The following is a 13,584-nucleotide window of genomic DNA, read 5'->3' as shown; positions in this document are numbered from 1 at the left end:
TCCAAAATAAGTTAGGAGAAAATGCTGCACTTCTGTCTAACAATACATTATCAGCCATGCCATACACGTCACTGTGTAAACTATCAGAACCGTCAGAAATTGGCAACGCTTTGGTCATACAACCCGTTGCCCACAGCTCTGCTACTGGATGCTAATGTTTAAAGACTGCTGTTTCTGTCTTACCATGTGCTTGTTCTTTGCATTCTTCTTCCTTAATATTTCCCAAATAAGAGCTCACAAGGATGTAACGTGACTGGCTAAATTGAGGTAAAGCCAGCTAATGTACCGAATCAGTTCTTTCTTTTGGGTCACTCAATTGCAGGGCTAGCAAATTAAGATAGTAGCAGTTCCAAACTTCCAATAGTGCCTCACCATCCTGCTCAGTTGTTGTAGCTGTTGTCTCTTCCTTTGCTTCTTTCTTACTAAACTTTTCCAAACTAATCCAAGACTTTAGAAACTCTTTTAATGTATGGCAGGCCTAACTTGTAAATTAAGGGGTTGTTTAAAAGATAGTGTGCAGCAATGACCAGTGAAAGGAGCTCCTCTGGGATGGCTCTGCATCATAATGTTAGTTAAAAAAAACAAAGAAAGGTTGATCAATGAAGCTAGGCGTTTTTCTCAAGACTGAGAGTAGCATATTATGGCCAAGAGGTTATACACAACAAAATATGCTCCAGCAGCGGGGAGGAAATGTTAAAGGGAAAAATGCACAATATTGGCTTTGATGGTTAGGCCTTTTCAGTTTTAAAGGGGGCATATTATGCTCATTTTCAGGTTCAAAGCCTGCTTGTAGACCTACTTCACGTTTATATTTCAACATGTTTACATGCTTTGATGTTCAAAAAACATTTTTTTTTCTAATACTGTCTGTCTGAATAACTATTCACCATCTGTCCGAAACACCATTTTAGCACCTGTCTCTTTAAGGCCTCCTTCCTAAAAAAAACCAGACTGCTATGATTGGGCAGTGTTTCCAGGCCTTTTACATCTACACTCTCAGCATATGAGTACGTCATTGCAGCCGGGAATGACTGTAACAGCACTGTAGCAACACTCTACCTAAATATGGTATAATTGTATCACAAATGTAAAAAAGACCTGGAGGCTTGTTTAAAGGCAGTTTTATGTATTTATATAGCACCTTAACCTGCTTTATCATGAATAATAAAAATATGGAAATCTCACTTTTTTCAATATGGGACCTTTAACAAAGCTGGGTTAGCAGTTTCCTGATTAGCAGACGCCTGTTTTATTGTCTCCCCACCGGGTATGTATGTGTAGTGAGTGTAGTGTAGGGCCTACTGCCTAACAGTATTTATGGAACAATGGGAGTTTATTTTTGAAGGTTTTCAAGTGTTGTGCCGCAACATTGAGAATGGCATCCATAAGCTTTTTTACCTCTTAGGTAAAAACAAGTAAAACCCTATCAAAACAAATTTGCCTTGTTAGAGACAAACTTTCATATACATGCTTGCTGATAGAGAGCGCTACAGGAGTTCATTATAACGCCTGTAACCTGTTTAATATGTAATATGCCATGATTTTCTAAATTGTGTCACCACCAAAAGTGGGCACAAATCTGGCATATGACTTTTCACAGTTGCCATACCATCTTTCACCAATCTTTGAATCTTGACATTAAAGCAAATCTGTCCATGTTAAGCATGACAAGGTCACAGTGACAGCTAAAATTGCAGAATTTTACATGTAGCATAAGGCAAATTGGCAAGATGTATGAAAACTTTGATGTAAACATGCTCAGACATTTATACAGTGTGCATCTGGTCTGAGATTAACAAACTAAAATCTGCCTGATCTACAGAAAAGCCATCTCTCTTTTCAAAAACCAAGATTATTTAATCAAAACATATCTGATGCATGAATAGCTGCAATTATTTCTAGTTCGCGACCCTGCAGTCAACATTACAATCTCTCAGTGATAACCGTGGTAAATGGATGTTGGCTCACGTCCCACAAACTGGGATAATTAAGCTACAAGTCATACTCTATAAGAAACTGAAGTTGAAAAGCATCTGATCTGGCAGATTATTGTGCGCTCTGGGCTGTCACTAACTTTCACAACAAGTTCCTCTTTGAGACGTGACCTCAGTCAGGGTCAGACAGACCTCTTCCCTCCTCTGATCCTCCCTGTGCTTTCCTGGGACATCTCAAATCTCATGGAAGCATGACTTGTGCATTTATATGAGATTATTCTCAGTAAACCCACACAGAGAGGAGCAGTCTGCGCTCAGACTGAATGGGGCATTATATTTCTTAATGCGGCAAATAAGGATTAAGGCATTAAACCAAATATAGTTCTCACGATAGCTGGAGGAACCAATTACCCTCAGCATGCACATGTTTTCCTTATAGGCATCTACATGCTAAATTTGAACAAAGGTGGGAATATCACAACCTTGGAGGTTTTATGTGCATGTGTTGCATTTAATTCTGTTTTTCCCAAGCACTGAATGTCTTCTGACAACACGCAATCAACTCTTTCATTGATATTAATGTCAATAACGCTGCATCAGATGGATGGAAAACGATCATAAAATGATTAATAAAGTCACCAGAAGTGCATTTAGGGGAAGGTAGCAAGTATGAAAATTATGTATCTGTATCAATAATTGCTATGAAGAAAGATATATCAATGACAATAAAAAAACTATTGTAATACAAAGCAAGGCAACAGATAATGATGAGATAATGGACAAAAGCCATTTGGTATTCTATTATACATTTATAGGCTTAGAAAGGAATTACAGACAACAAACAAATATCACCATGACAACTATTTTTCAAGTTTATATTTGAATTAAGAAATAGTGAAATGATAAAATAGACGGAGGAAAAATATTTTACAAAGATGTCACATAACTGTCTAAATTACACAGTGTTCCTGCAAGTATACAATCTTCTTCTCCATATTTTGCAATCGGCATAAATAGATGTCACATATTTGGTATATAGTATTGTATGCACCAAACACCAATGGACATTCCTTTAATTCATAATCGAAAATAGAAATCTTATGTCAGTGTAGTCAATCAAATGCCAGTCTTTTTTTTTTTACTTCATTTTTGTGCGGTTGTTCTTTATAAAAAGTGCTTTACAGTGCAGTTATTTCTGAATGAAAAGAATGAGGTGCTGAGTGTCATATTTTTTCTGCTACAATAGTGAAGGGGGTAATATCAAGCACTTCACAGCTGCGGCTTTAATCAAGCCATTATACAGTAGGCCCACATATAACATTTATAAATCTAGTTAATTAATAATGTTAAATAGATTTGCATGTGGACACAATGCAAACATTTCTAACTGTATGATCATTGTTGATTATCTCCCATAGCTTACAGTTACAGTAACAACATTTATAGCTTTTTCTTTTCTTTTTCTCTCAGGTGGCAGATTTTATCCACAACTGTCTCTCATGGGTTGAAGTCAAATAAATAATTTCAAAAATCTACTTGAAATTGTCCTCAAACATGGTCATCAGGTTTGTTTGTACAGAATGAATATCCATCAATGATTGGATTGGATTCATATGGCACCTTTCTCAGTACTCAAGGTGCTTTACAGAGTCCAGGTTCCATTCATTCACACAGACATACATGGTGGTGGTAAACTAAGCTAGTAGTCACAGCTGCCCTGGGGCAGACTGACGGAAGCGTGGCTGCTAATCAGCGCCTATGGCCCCTCCAACCACCTCCTCAAACAAACAGCAGTCATACACATTCATACAAGGCAAAGTGGGTGAAGTGTCTTGCCCAAGGACACAACGACCATGACACAGGTAGGGCAGGCGGGGATCGAACCGCACGACCCTTCAGATATTAGCACTACTAATGAAATACCAACTGAGCCACAGCCAACCCGAATCATATATGGTGCCTTAGTTACAGCCACAAGAGCTAAAATGGCTGTTTACAGCGTCAATATACAGTGTAATCACAATAACCACCAGATGGCAGAATTGCATCTCACATTGTGTTTGTTTGTTTGGGATTCATCAAGAGGATTGCAATGAGTCATTACGGTTACATCAACACACAAGTGGCACATGGTGAGGTTTAATCCTAACTGGAAAAAAATATTAGCGGGGAAAAAATGATGATTCAAAATATCAAAGGAGAATTGGGGCAAGGTTTTTCAGGTAACTTCAGTAACAGTCAGATCAAACTTCATCTCATTAGTTGCTGGGAAAGAACTTTTCAGTAGTGTGAATAATTGTATGAAATTACATTGCCTGCAGTGCAGGTATACATGAAAAATTAACTTAGTAGTAAAAATAATTAAAACCATTAAAATTAGGTGTATGTGTATACTGTATATGTCAATGTTAATATGTGCATGTATTGTATTTATTTAATTATTTGGTTTTCTTGATTTCCATCAAATATTATGAATGCTGCAGTAATCACAATTTAAGGCACTGTTATGTTCTTAAATTCATATACGTCACCTACCAATTTTTCACCTTTTCTGCATTATTTATGCCATTTATTTTTGTATTTAATTCCGTCTCAATATATGTGAAAACAATTGATAGAAGTGTTATATGCAATGTCAACAGAATATTTGACTTACATGATTTTTTTGATGTGTTCTCCTCCATAATGAATGCAAAAGGGGAAAAGGTAAACCAAAACAAATGTGGTCACAAAAAAACTTTCAGTTCAACAGTTGATGAACTTGGTATTTTCCTTTAAGAGCATTGTGAATAAATTGTTGAAGAGGACTGAGACAGCTGAGACAGCTGACCCAGCGTAGACACACCCTGTGAAGCAGGGTAAACACATGTAAATGTTCCTTTCAGTCACACTGTTTCTCTTCAGATGAGTCATGTGACTGGGCAAGAAACCTGTGACAAGTAAAAAATATCTATGTCTTACTACCTGTCTCTTATCTACAGCGTTTGATGACTCAGAGTGACTGTCTGTATCAATCTAGGAAGTCTTAATGTTGCGCAAGTATCATAGTACCTACAAATGCTGAAAATACCTGGTTATGTTTAGACATTATTATGCAAAGTCTGTGAGAAATTCACATGCCTGTGCTTGTGAAATAGATTTTGGTGGCAAATGATATGTTTTCTTATGGCTGCAGCAGGCGCTCAAAAAAACCTGTTTGGCTGGTGAAGTAACTGAATCAACTTCCAAACGTGCCAGGCCAAACCATAACTGTACAATACAACATGAAGTCAAAAGGGAAACCGATTCTTACAGGCACCATTCCATCAAATGTACCTAATTTATAAATACTCAGGGTCGATGGTTCCTCCTACAGTGTACGCATTTATATATGCAACGAAGAGTTCATTTGAAAATTAAATTCCATAGCAAACACTTGACATTAAAGTCCTGGGATTTCCTGTCATGTTGTTGTGGTGTACTGGTGAGAGCAAACTGTCATTTGAAAAAAAAAAAAAACTCACCCTCAGGGCACAATGCTCCTGAAAAAAAAACTCCCAGCCTCTTGGATCTTCACCTTTTCAGTGTGTTGAAACGATTTTTTTGGTAGTGGTGGTGGTGGAGGTGCCCATAAGTGCTCACGTAATTAGTAATAAATGAAGACAGATTACAAACTAATGGAAAAGAGTGTTACAAAACTGACAGTAAAACATACCATACCATACCAGTATTTACAGGAGAGACAAAAAAATAACTTCTGTCTTTTTTTTTACACCACCACCCCAGAAGAGTGTCTAAAGGGGAAGTGAGAGGTACAGATAATAAACATAGTCAGGAGTGGGAGCTGACTGGTACAAACACATTGTATTGATCAGTGAGTAAATGTACTCACATTGATGACGCACATTGTTGTTTATGACAGCGGAGGATTTAGTCATACATTGTTCAGTTAACATTTGAGTCAATACAGTATCAATACAGACTGACTTATAATCTGATTTCCAAGTAATGGTGATAACTGTGATAGTTTCATTAAAAGTCTACAGTACATCTGATGTACTGATGATAATTGTATGCTCTATATATTATCATAACAACAAGACCCATCGATGCACAGTACTCATACCTATAACTGTTTATCTAACAGTTCCAGAGCCTGCGAGTCACACTTGCTGCAGTTTGTTGAGTTTCCAGGTTTCAAAATGGCAGAGTGGATTTAAATTCTGCTGACCTATGGCAGAAAGAGCACACACATCTGTCAGAGCAGTGTAGGGCCATTTAATGTCCTGGCTATAACTCGAGTGACAGTTACGCACACATAAACGTGTTGAATATTTTAAAAAATGACAAAGCCAACAAAATTACAAAATGATCCTGTATAAAAACATGTTTCCTGCAGGGCTGGATCATGGTCATGTGCAGCACATTCTTATATACACGTTCATATAATATCTTACGAAAAGTCATGCACAAAAATTAATATGATAACACGACAGTCACGTTTAGGAAACAAAAAGTGCTGTCTAAGCAACAACAGGTGATGGTAAGGATTAGGCATCAAAATGACTTCCAAAATAAGCTTTGGTTTGGCTTATTACTTCCAGGACACAAAACCTGGGCACATGTCTTTTGGAGGTCCCCATTTTTCCTATAAAGGTGTTTTTCTTGCCCTCCTTCTAGCAAAACTATCATCTAGACTGACGAAATTTAGCTGTCTGACAAGGTCTGACACTACTGACAAAGTCTTGGGCCATGCTCCATGCACTTGGAGGGTCCCTGGCAGTCCGAAGCCCCAGGCACTGGCTCCACTTGCCTGGTCCACAATCCAGTTATAGTTTGCTGTTAGTGCTAGTGGATTCCCCAGCTCATGGCACCCAGAGATTGGGGATGCAAGTTTGAGATTTGGACTGCACGCCACTGTATTCAACAGATATTCACTCCAGTCCCAGCCTACTTAACCCCGGTCTGCTGCTGCAGTTTTATTACCGTTTATCATATTGTTTGACGTTAATAACTTAAGGCAAAGCCAAAACAAAAAAATTGCCGAATGCGACATCTGTGTCTTAGGCTAAGCTGCATAATCTATCACTGTTAGCTTGCTACGGGAGTGTACCTATGTTTCCCGGGTCCATTTGAAAAAAGGTTCTGATGTTCACTTTTGACAGAAAGGGTCCTATGTATTGTGATGTTATTTTTTCCACAGAATTCTACAGCAACTAGGTCTATGTAGACCCTAACCCTACCCCCAAACCATGACCCTAACCTTAACAAAATGCTGAACTAAATCAGCGAAGTCATAGGCTTATGCAACCGGGAACATAAGGATGACCTCCTTACGACTAATGTTAGCTTTGTGAGAGGTTAAATTTTGGATTGGCGTTCATTAAATTACATATTTTTGAAAAGTGTTTGCTTGCCGGTGCTGCAGCCATCTGCGGCCGGGAGAAATACATGTTCATTATTAATGTCAGCTAAAGGCAAGCTTATGTTACAGGTTTATTGTTGACCAAGTTGCGGCTTATTCAATTTATATTATATATATATATATATATATATATATATATATATATATATATATATATATATATATATAAAAATCGTCCCTAATCATGAATATGTCATTCAGAATATCTACAGCCGGATGTGTTTGCCTCCAAGTTATTTCAGATGTCTTTATCATCCAATGAGATCAGGGCCTGAAGTTTCAGGAGTGTCTGTTATTAGTTCCAGGTAAAGGGAGCAGCAAAAGTTGTTTATTTATACTAGATTATAAGCTTTTAAGCTCATTAGTTGGGACCTTGTGTAATTATACAATATGATTATACTCCAACTCTACATTATTATTAAAACCATAAGAGACTTGATTAGGACTTGCTGCTTCCCTCAGAGACTTGAGACTTGACTTGGACCTGTAAAAAGTGACTTGTGATCATCTCTGGTGGCACCCAACTCCATGTTTAAAGGTCTATTGTTCCATTTGTGTATAATTAAAAACTATTAAGTACAGTTGAGGTTACATTTCAGAGAAATGAGCAGTTAAAAAGAGTAAAGCTTACTTACAGAAAATATTGCAATTCATATTGTCCTCAAAATACTGTAGATAGTAAAAGGACTCATGATCACACTTTACAGTGCATTAGACTTCAGATCCTAATTGCATGTAACTTAATTTTCCACTCAACTTCCACTTATGTTAATGCAATTTCCCATTTTTGAAAATAATTCATTAGGCACTCATGTGGAGCCATAACTCTTGTTAAGCCATGCAGGGTGCTATGTGTGCATATACTGTATAATACAAGCACGGCTCTCTCCACAGTGCTTTACCTATTCATGAAAATATGTTTATCCTACAGCAAATAGTAGCTTATATTATAAATACTGAGAGTGAGGGCATTCTTTCAATCTTATAGGAGGCTGGAGTTCAAATATCTCAAATACATTCAAAATACATTAACCTACAATATACCGTATGTACTATTGTTACATATTGTAGCCTTATCCAATGTGTAGTTATATTTAAGTTGTGTGGCGATTTTGAATGTTTATGTGTTTTTCTGCTAACCAAGCCTTTCCTGGTTAGACTTACAGTTATGTTGGCTTCTAAGTGTCCACTTTTATTTTGGTAATATCAAATAATTTAAAAATATGTACTGGTTTAGTAGGCTATAGATTTATTTTAAAAACATGAATAATACTTCAGATGCGTTTCTGTATCATCATTCATATTTATTACAGATATAAACCAAATCTATATTAAACAAAATGAACTGAATATATATTGTTCTATTTATAGTGTATGCCCATCAGTGAAGGGTCTGTCACAGGAAACACTTACATCATGAAACTTCAGGTGTTTGCTGTTACGGCAGATGAGTCGAAACTACGTGCGCGTCCACGCCCACCTGTAACAGAAACCGCCTTAAAAAGCTCGCTCCCGCTGCTCCTTCCCCATTAAAGGTGCGGCAGAGGAACAGGTGCAAGAAGAATCTCCGGGAGACTTTCGAAGTTGAAACATCACCGTTGTCTGCTAACTTAATTTCAGAAAGCTAAGGAAAACGTAATAAAGTAATAAAAGAGGAGCCAACTTTGTCAGCAACAGGGCAGACTTTTCGAAACACCGTGAGCTCGTGAGGAGTGGGGGATTTGCACCTTCACAGCAGGTGGACGTCGTCTTTGTTGAACCGCCGTCAAGTCGAAGAAGAAGTGGAAAATGGCCAACTCGGGTCTGCAGATTTTAGGCTTCGCCCTGTCCCTTATCGGCTTAATTGGACTGATTATTGGCACTATTTTGCCCCAGTGGAAGATGTCTGCTTACGTTGGGGACAACATCATCACGGCGATAGCCATGTACGAAGGACTCTGGATGTCCTGTGCGTTCCAGAGCACAGGCCAGATCCAGTGCAAGGTCTACGACTCCATCCTGCAGCTCAACAGTAAGTAACCACCTCATAGGACTCAGTGTATGACCATCAGTGTAAGGGCCTGTCACATCGAAGTATTTGTGGCAAAAAGATTTTTGTAGCGGCATTATGGGTAACTTAGACCTGTTGGCTTCAGAGCCCTTGAAAAGCTGTTAAATGTTACCTTGAGCATCATACGTTCCCCCCTCCTGCATAGGCCTGAGTAACCTACCCCAACCGTCCTAACATAATGGGCATAAGCTACTGTGTCAGTTATCATTCCAAGCTTTTCTTGGCGACGCCCTTGGCTTAAAAGTTAATATTGTTTTTTACTGTATGTTTTCATTTATTTTATATACACATGTACAAAAACCGAGTTAATGTAACATGAACTTATGTAACAAACTGACATACACCTGTCTGGATAAAGAAGCTAGTAACCCTTTTTCCCCGTAGGCCATTTCCTACAGTTATTTGCGAGCAGTCTTTTACAACTCTCGGCCGTTACCAGGCTCTTGTGGCGTGGACTAACCGGTTCTGTCACTTATTAACTCCTCTCTTCATTCACTCAGAATGCACTCATTTTGTTTCAACCGTACTGAGGCCTCACCTGCACTGTGCTGGTTGGATGGCTGGGTGCCAGCAATAATTTGTGTAATATCCTTGCTTTCCTTCCACCTGATGGGACTTGTGCTGCACTTCTAACCTTAGGCAATGATTGTCCTGTAGCCATTGTCCAGCCACCCCTCCTCCTGCATGTGTGGAAAGCCCCACAGAGTAGGAATTTCATTACACAGCATAGGTACTTGCAGGATAAACAACACCTGTATGAGCCACTGTTTAGTCAACATGTCTGAATATCAGCTCCACAAACAGTTGCTTTGTCTTTGGCCTACAGGGCATTGAATTGACACACAACCATTCTTTGCAATGTTTAGGGTCCATCAATGTGGACTCTTTAATACATAATGTCTGGGGGGGATGGATTAAATGCAGCATTTAGTTTAATTTCTCCAAATGTATGAGCACACCTGCATGAATAGGTTGATCAATTCTAAAATGCCAATTTTCCGCGGAAGCGTGTGGAGGGGGTGTGGGCGGTTCACGGAAAAAAACTGAAGTGAACTGGTTATTCGTTGGTAATTATGTTGGTCAAGTTGCAACAATTGTTACATTTTCTTGTAACAAAGTCAAAAATAACAAGTCTAAGTGTCATATCTGTCTTTATGACTCTTATCTGTTATCTTAAAGCAGTGGCTAAATGGGTCAACAGTGTCATGACAGTTGGATTCTTCAATTGTACGTGTTTTAAATTCAACTGATTGTTTGTCCCTCAGGCATAAACTGCCTGAATGTCACAGGGAAGTATTCTGTACAGTTTTGTTTTAAAGGTCCCACCCTGTGTATTAATCTTTGCATCAACAATATCTCTAACTTACTTGTTGACTTGTGCGTTAGAAGTTCACAAACGATTTTCTATGTATCTATTGGCTTATGAAAACATTTGATAAAATATCTGCAGCACACTGTCTTATCGCCTCTTCAAACATGAACACAAACCAACTTTGATAAACATTGTGTGATTTAAAGCTGTGGTTAGATATAGAGCAAGTGAACAAATAATTGCTCATTATTCAGAATTGCCTGCTCAGAATCCATTTGATTCACACCTGAAGTTAAGTAACAACCCATACAAAACGTGATTGACGAGATTGTAAGTCTTTTTAGTTGAAGCCACATTGGGCATTCTTCACATTCTAGAGAGGGTCTCTTTCTTTTTGGATTGTAGTTTGAAGCCATGAAATGTCCACCTGCTGAAAAGCGGGCTGCGAGTACCTGAAATTGGGAGTGTCTTTATTAGAATGAAACCTGAAACCTGGTTAAACCTGTTTCTGACTTGCACGCATACAAATCCTCACACCCACTCCCCCACCCCCCTCTAGTTGCTTTGGGCTTCCGGCTTGAGCCAGTTTCTGTGGTTCGTTGTTATAGGGAGCGGCAATGAGGCACAGGAGACAGAGGCTGCTCTGTTGTACAGGGACCATGTATGTTTACACTGTTTTTATTCTCCAAATGGCTTCGAAACACATGAAAACAACACTCGGCTTTTAATAGAAGTCCCTATCACCACAAATTATTTTAGAAATTCATTTCAAATTACCATTTTTGTTTTACTCTGGTGAAGCCTGTTGTGTGGCCACACCTGTGACCTTGTGTGCCGACTATTCAATTCTCACAATAACTGATGAATTAACCCTCTCCTGTCCTCTTGTCCAGGCGCCCTCCAGGCAACCCGCGCCCTCATGATTGTGAGTATCATCGTAACGGTGGCTGGCTTGGGCGTAGCCTGCATGGGAATGAAGTGCACCAACTGTGGAGGAGATGACAAGACACGCAAGTCCCGTATTGCCATGATTGGTGGCATTATCATCCTGATTGGATGTAAGAAGATATTTTCTTGTTTTCCTCTTGGCTTGTTTTTATTTCTTTTCTCTTGACTCTTAACAGTTTAAGTGATGTTCTTCTTTACCGTCTCACAGCTTTGTGTGCTATTGTTGCCTGCTCTTGGTATGCTCATGACATCATCCAAGCCTTCTACAACCCCTTCACCCCTGTCAATACCAAGTAAGTACATGACAATTCAAACCGAAACCGAACTTCTATCTTTATGCAACATTTTCTGCACAAGACCACTTTTGAGAGTCAAATGCAAAAATGTCTAATTTCCAGTGTAATGGTTCTGTTTTAGTTGTTTTTTTCTTTTCTGGGCCGAATACAATATCCATGTCAATACATATCCATAACATGTTAGATGTGCTGCTTTATTTAAGATACCAGCTTTAATATTTTTGCTCCTCATCCTACATCCATACGTTTGTGTATGTCCAGCTACTCCTCTAGTAGTAGTAGTCTCTGTTGGCATCTGTTCACCCTTTTTGAATTCCTGCATCTTCTCTCTCTAAAGGTATGAGTTTGGTTCTGCCATCTTCATTGCCTGGGCTGGATCATTCCTGGCTGTAGTTGGAGGTGCCATGCTTACAGCATCCTGCCCAAGAGAAAAATCTACACCCAAATATCCCATCTCCAGACCCCCCAGCAGCAAGGAATACGTTTAAAAGCCAGGACTCGGTGTTGGTTAGCTGAAGAACCACTTTGACATTCGTGCTTGTCCAACTCAGAGATTGAAACATTGAAAAGATGTATCCCAGGAGGTGATCAGTACCTTCTTTTTTTATTTTATGTCTTAGTTTCTTCAGGGCTACCCTGTGTCGTTACTGTATTATTTTAACAAATACATTTAAGTTTAAATAATGGCTGTTTACTTCTTACAGAGCTTATCAGCCTTGCCCTGTCCGGAGGTACAGTTAGTGCTTACTGGCTTGTATACTATGTAGTATACTATCCACTGAGTTGACACATTGTAAAGCACTAAGTTAAAATTAAGACGAAACACCCATGATGTAATACGACTTGGTATGTAGAAATATTTTTCGCATGCTACATTGTACAGTGCATTAAATTGTACAGTACGGTGTGTTTGGGGAGAATGGTTTGAATGCACTGAATATAAATCAGATGTGGCAATGGACAACTCTTCTACCATTTATGACTGTAGGTTGAATGCATAGTAGTTCATTAGCGCCTGAGAAGTAATTTGCTATCGTTATTTCTATATATTTGTGCATTATTTATATGTAAGCTACAAATCATTCAGTACCACCGTAGACTAATTAGTTTTAATCAAGTGCCGGAGTGAAATTTTAACTATAAATTTTACAGTATACTGACTCCTGTTGCCAATGTTTTTGTTGACATGCATACATACATAAGAGATGTTGTGAGCTAACCATTTGTTGACTTGTTCTGTAATAATTTGTGTGAATGTCCTTGGCTTCTTGCCACTTTTTTAAAGTCACAACAGTTGTTGCTCCACTCATCATTCTTTTCTTTTTTTACTTTTTAAATTGTGATTTGCAAAGTTTGTGTTGTACATAAAATAAAAACATTTAAATTTACTGTTCTGGCTTGTTGTTATGCAAATGAATAACTGTAAACATGGATAAAATGGAAAGCAGTTTAAAATGAATTTCAATAGGTAAGACAATTTAAACAGTTTAAATATAAACTAAATTTTAAAAGAAGTTAAAAAAAAATGGGAAAAATACAAAAATTATAGACTACATTATACACATCAAAAGTTGTACACAATACCATACACAAGCTTTATCCTTGAAGTAGTTTTCTAGAAGTACAGTAAGTAAATTTGA

The 13,584-nt window shown here is 38.3% G+C and overlaps 1 protein-coding gene and 1 long non-coding RNA gene across 2 annotated transcripts in view; one reads left to right on the top strand and one right to left on the bottom strand.

The window, feature by feature from the left end:
- The window catches only part of LOC310956965, a 62,250-nt gene extending 57,578 nt beyond the window's left edge, over nucleotides 1-4,672 (bottom strand). Inside the window, exon 1 of the long non-coding RNA XR_014593496.1 lies at nucleotides 4,591-4,672. This is a non-coding gene — a long non-coding RNA (uncharacterized lncRNA). The remainder of the gene's footprint in view (nucleotides 1-4,590) is intronic.
- Nucleotides 4,673-8,883: 4,211 nt separating this feature from the next.
- Nucleotides 8,884-13,332, top strand: LOC310956450 (claudin-7-A-like). Its single transcript, XM_083926672.1, has 4 exons — nucleotides 8,884-9,349; nucleotides 11,594-11,758; nucleotides 11,857-11,941; nucleotides 12,282-13,332. Exons 1-4 carry the CDS (start codon nucleotides 9,127-9,129, stop codon nucleotides 12,430-12,432), a joined length of 624 nt encoding a protein of 207 aa, XP_083782798.1. The 5' UTR covers nucleotides 8,884-9,126; the 3' UTR covers nucleotides 12,433-13,332.
- The last annotated feature ends 252 nt before the right edge of the window (nucleotides 13,333-13,584 follow it).

Source organism: Echiichthys vipera (assembly GCF_963691815.1).
Source record: "Echiichthys vipera genome assembly, chromosome: 14".
NCBI classification, from domain to species: domain Eukaryota; kingdom Metazoa; phylum Chordata; class Actinopteri; order Perciformes; family Trachinidae; genus Echiichthys; species Echiichthys vipera.
This window is presented reverse-complemented; position numbering and strand designations above follow the sequence as displayed.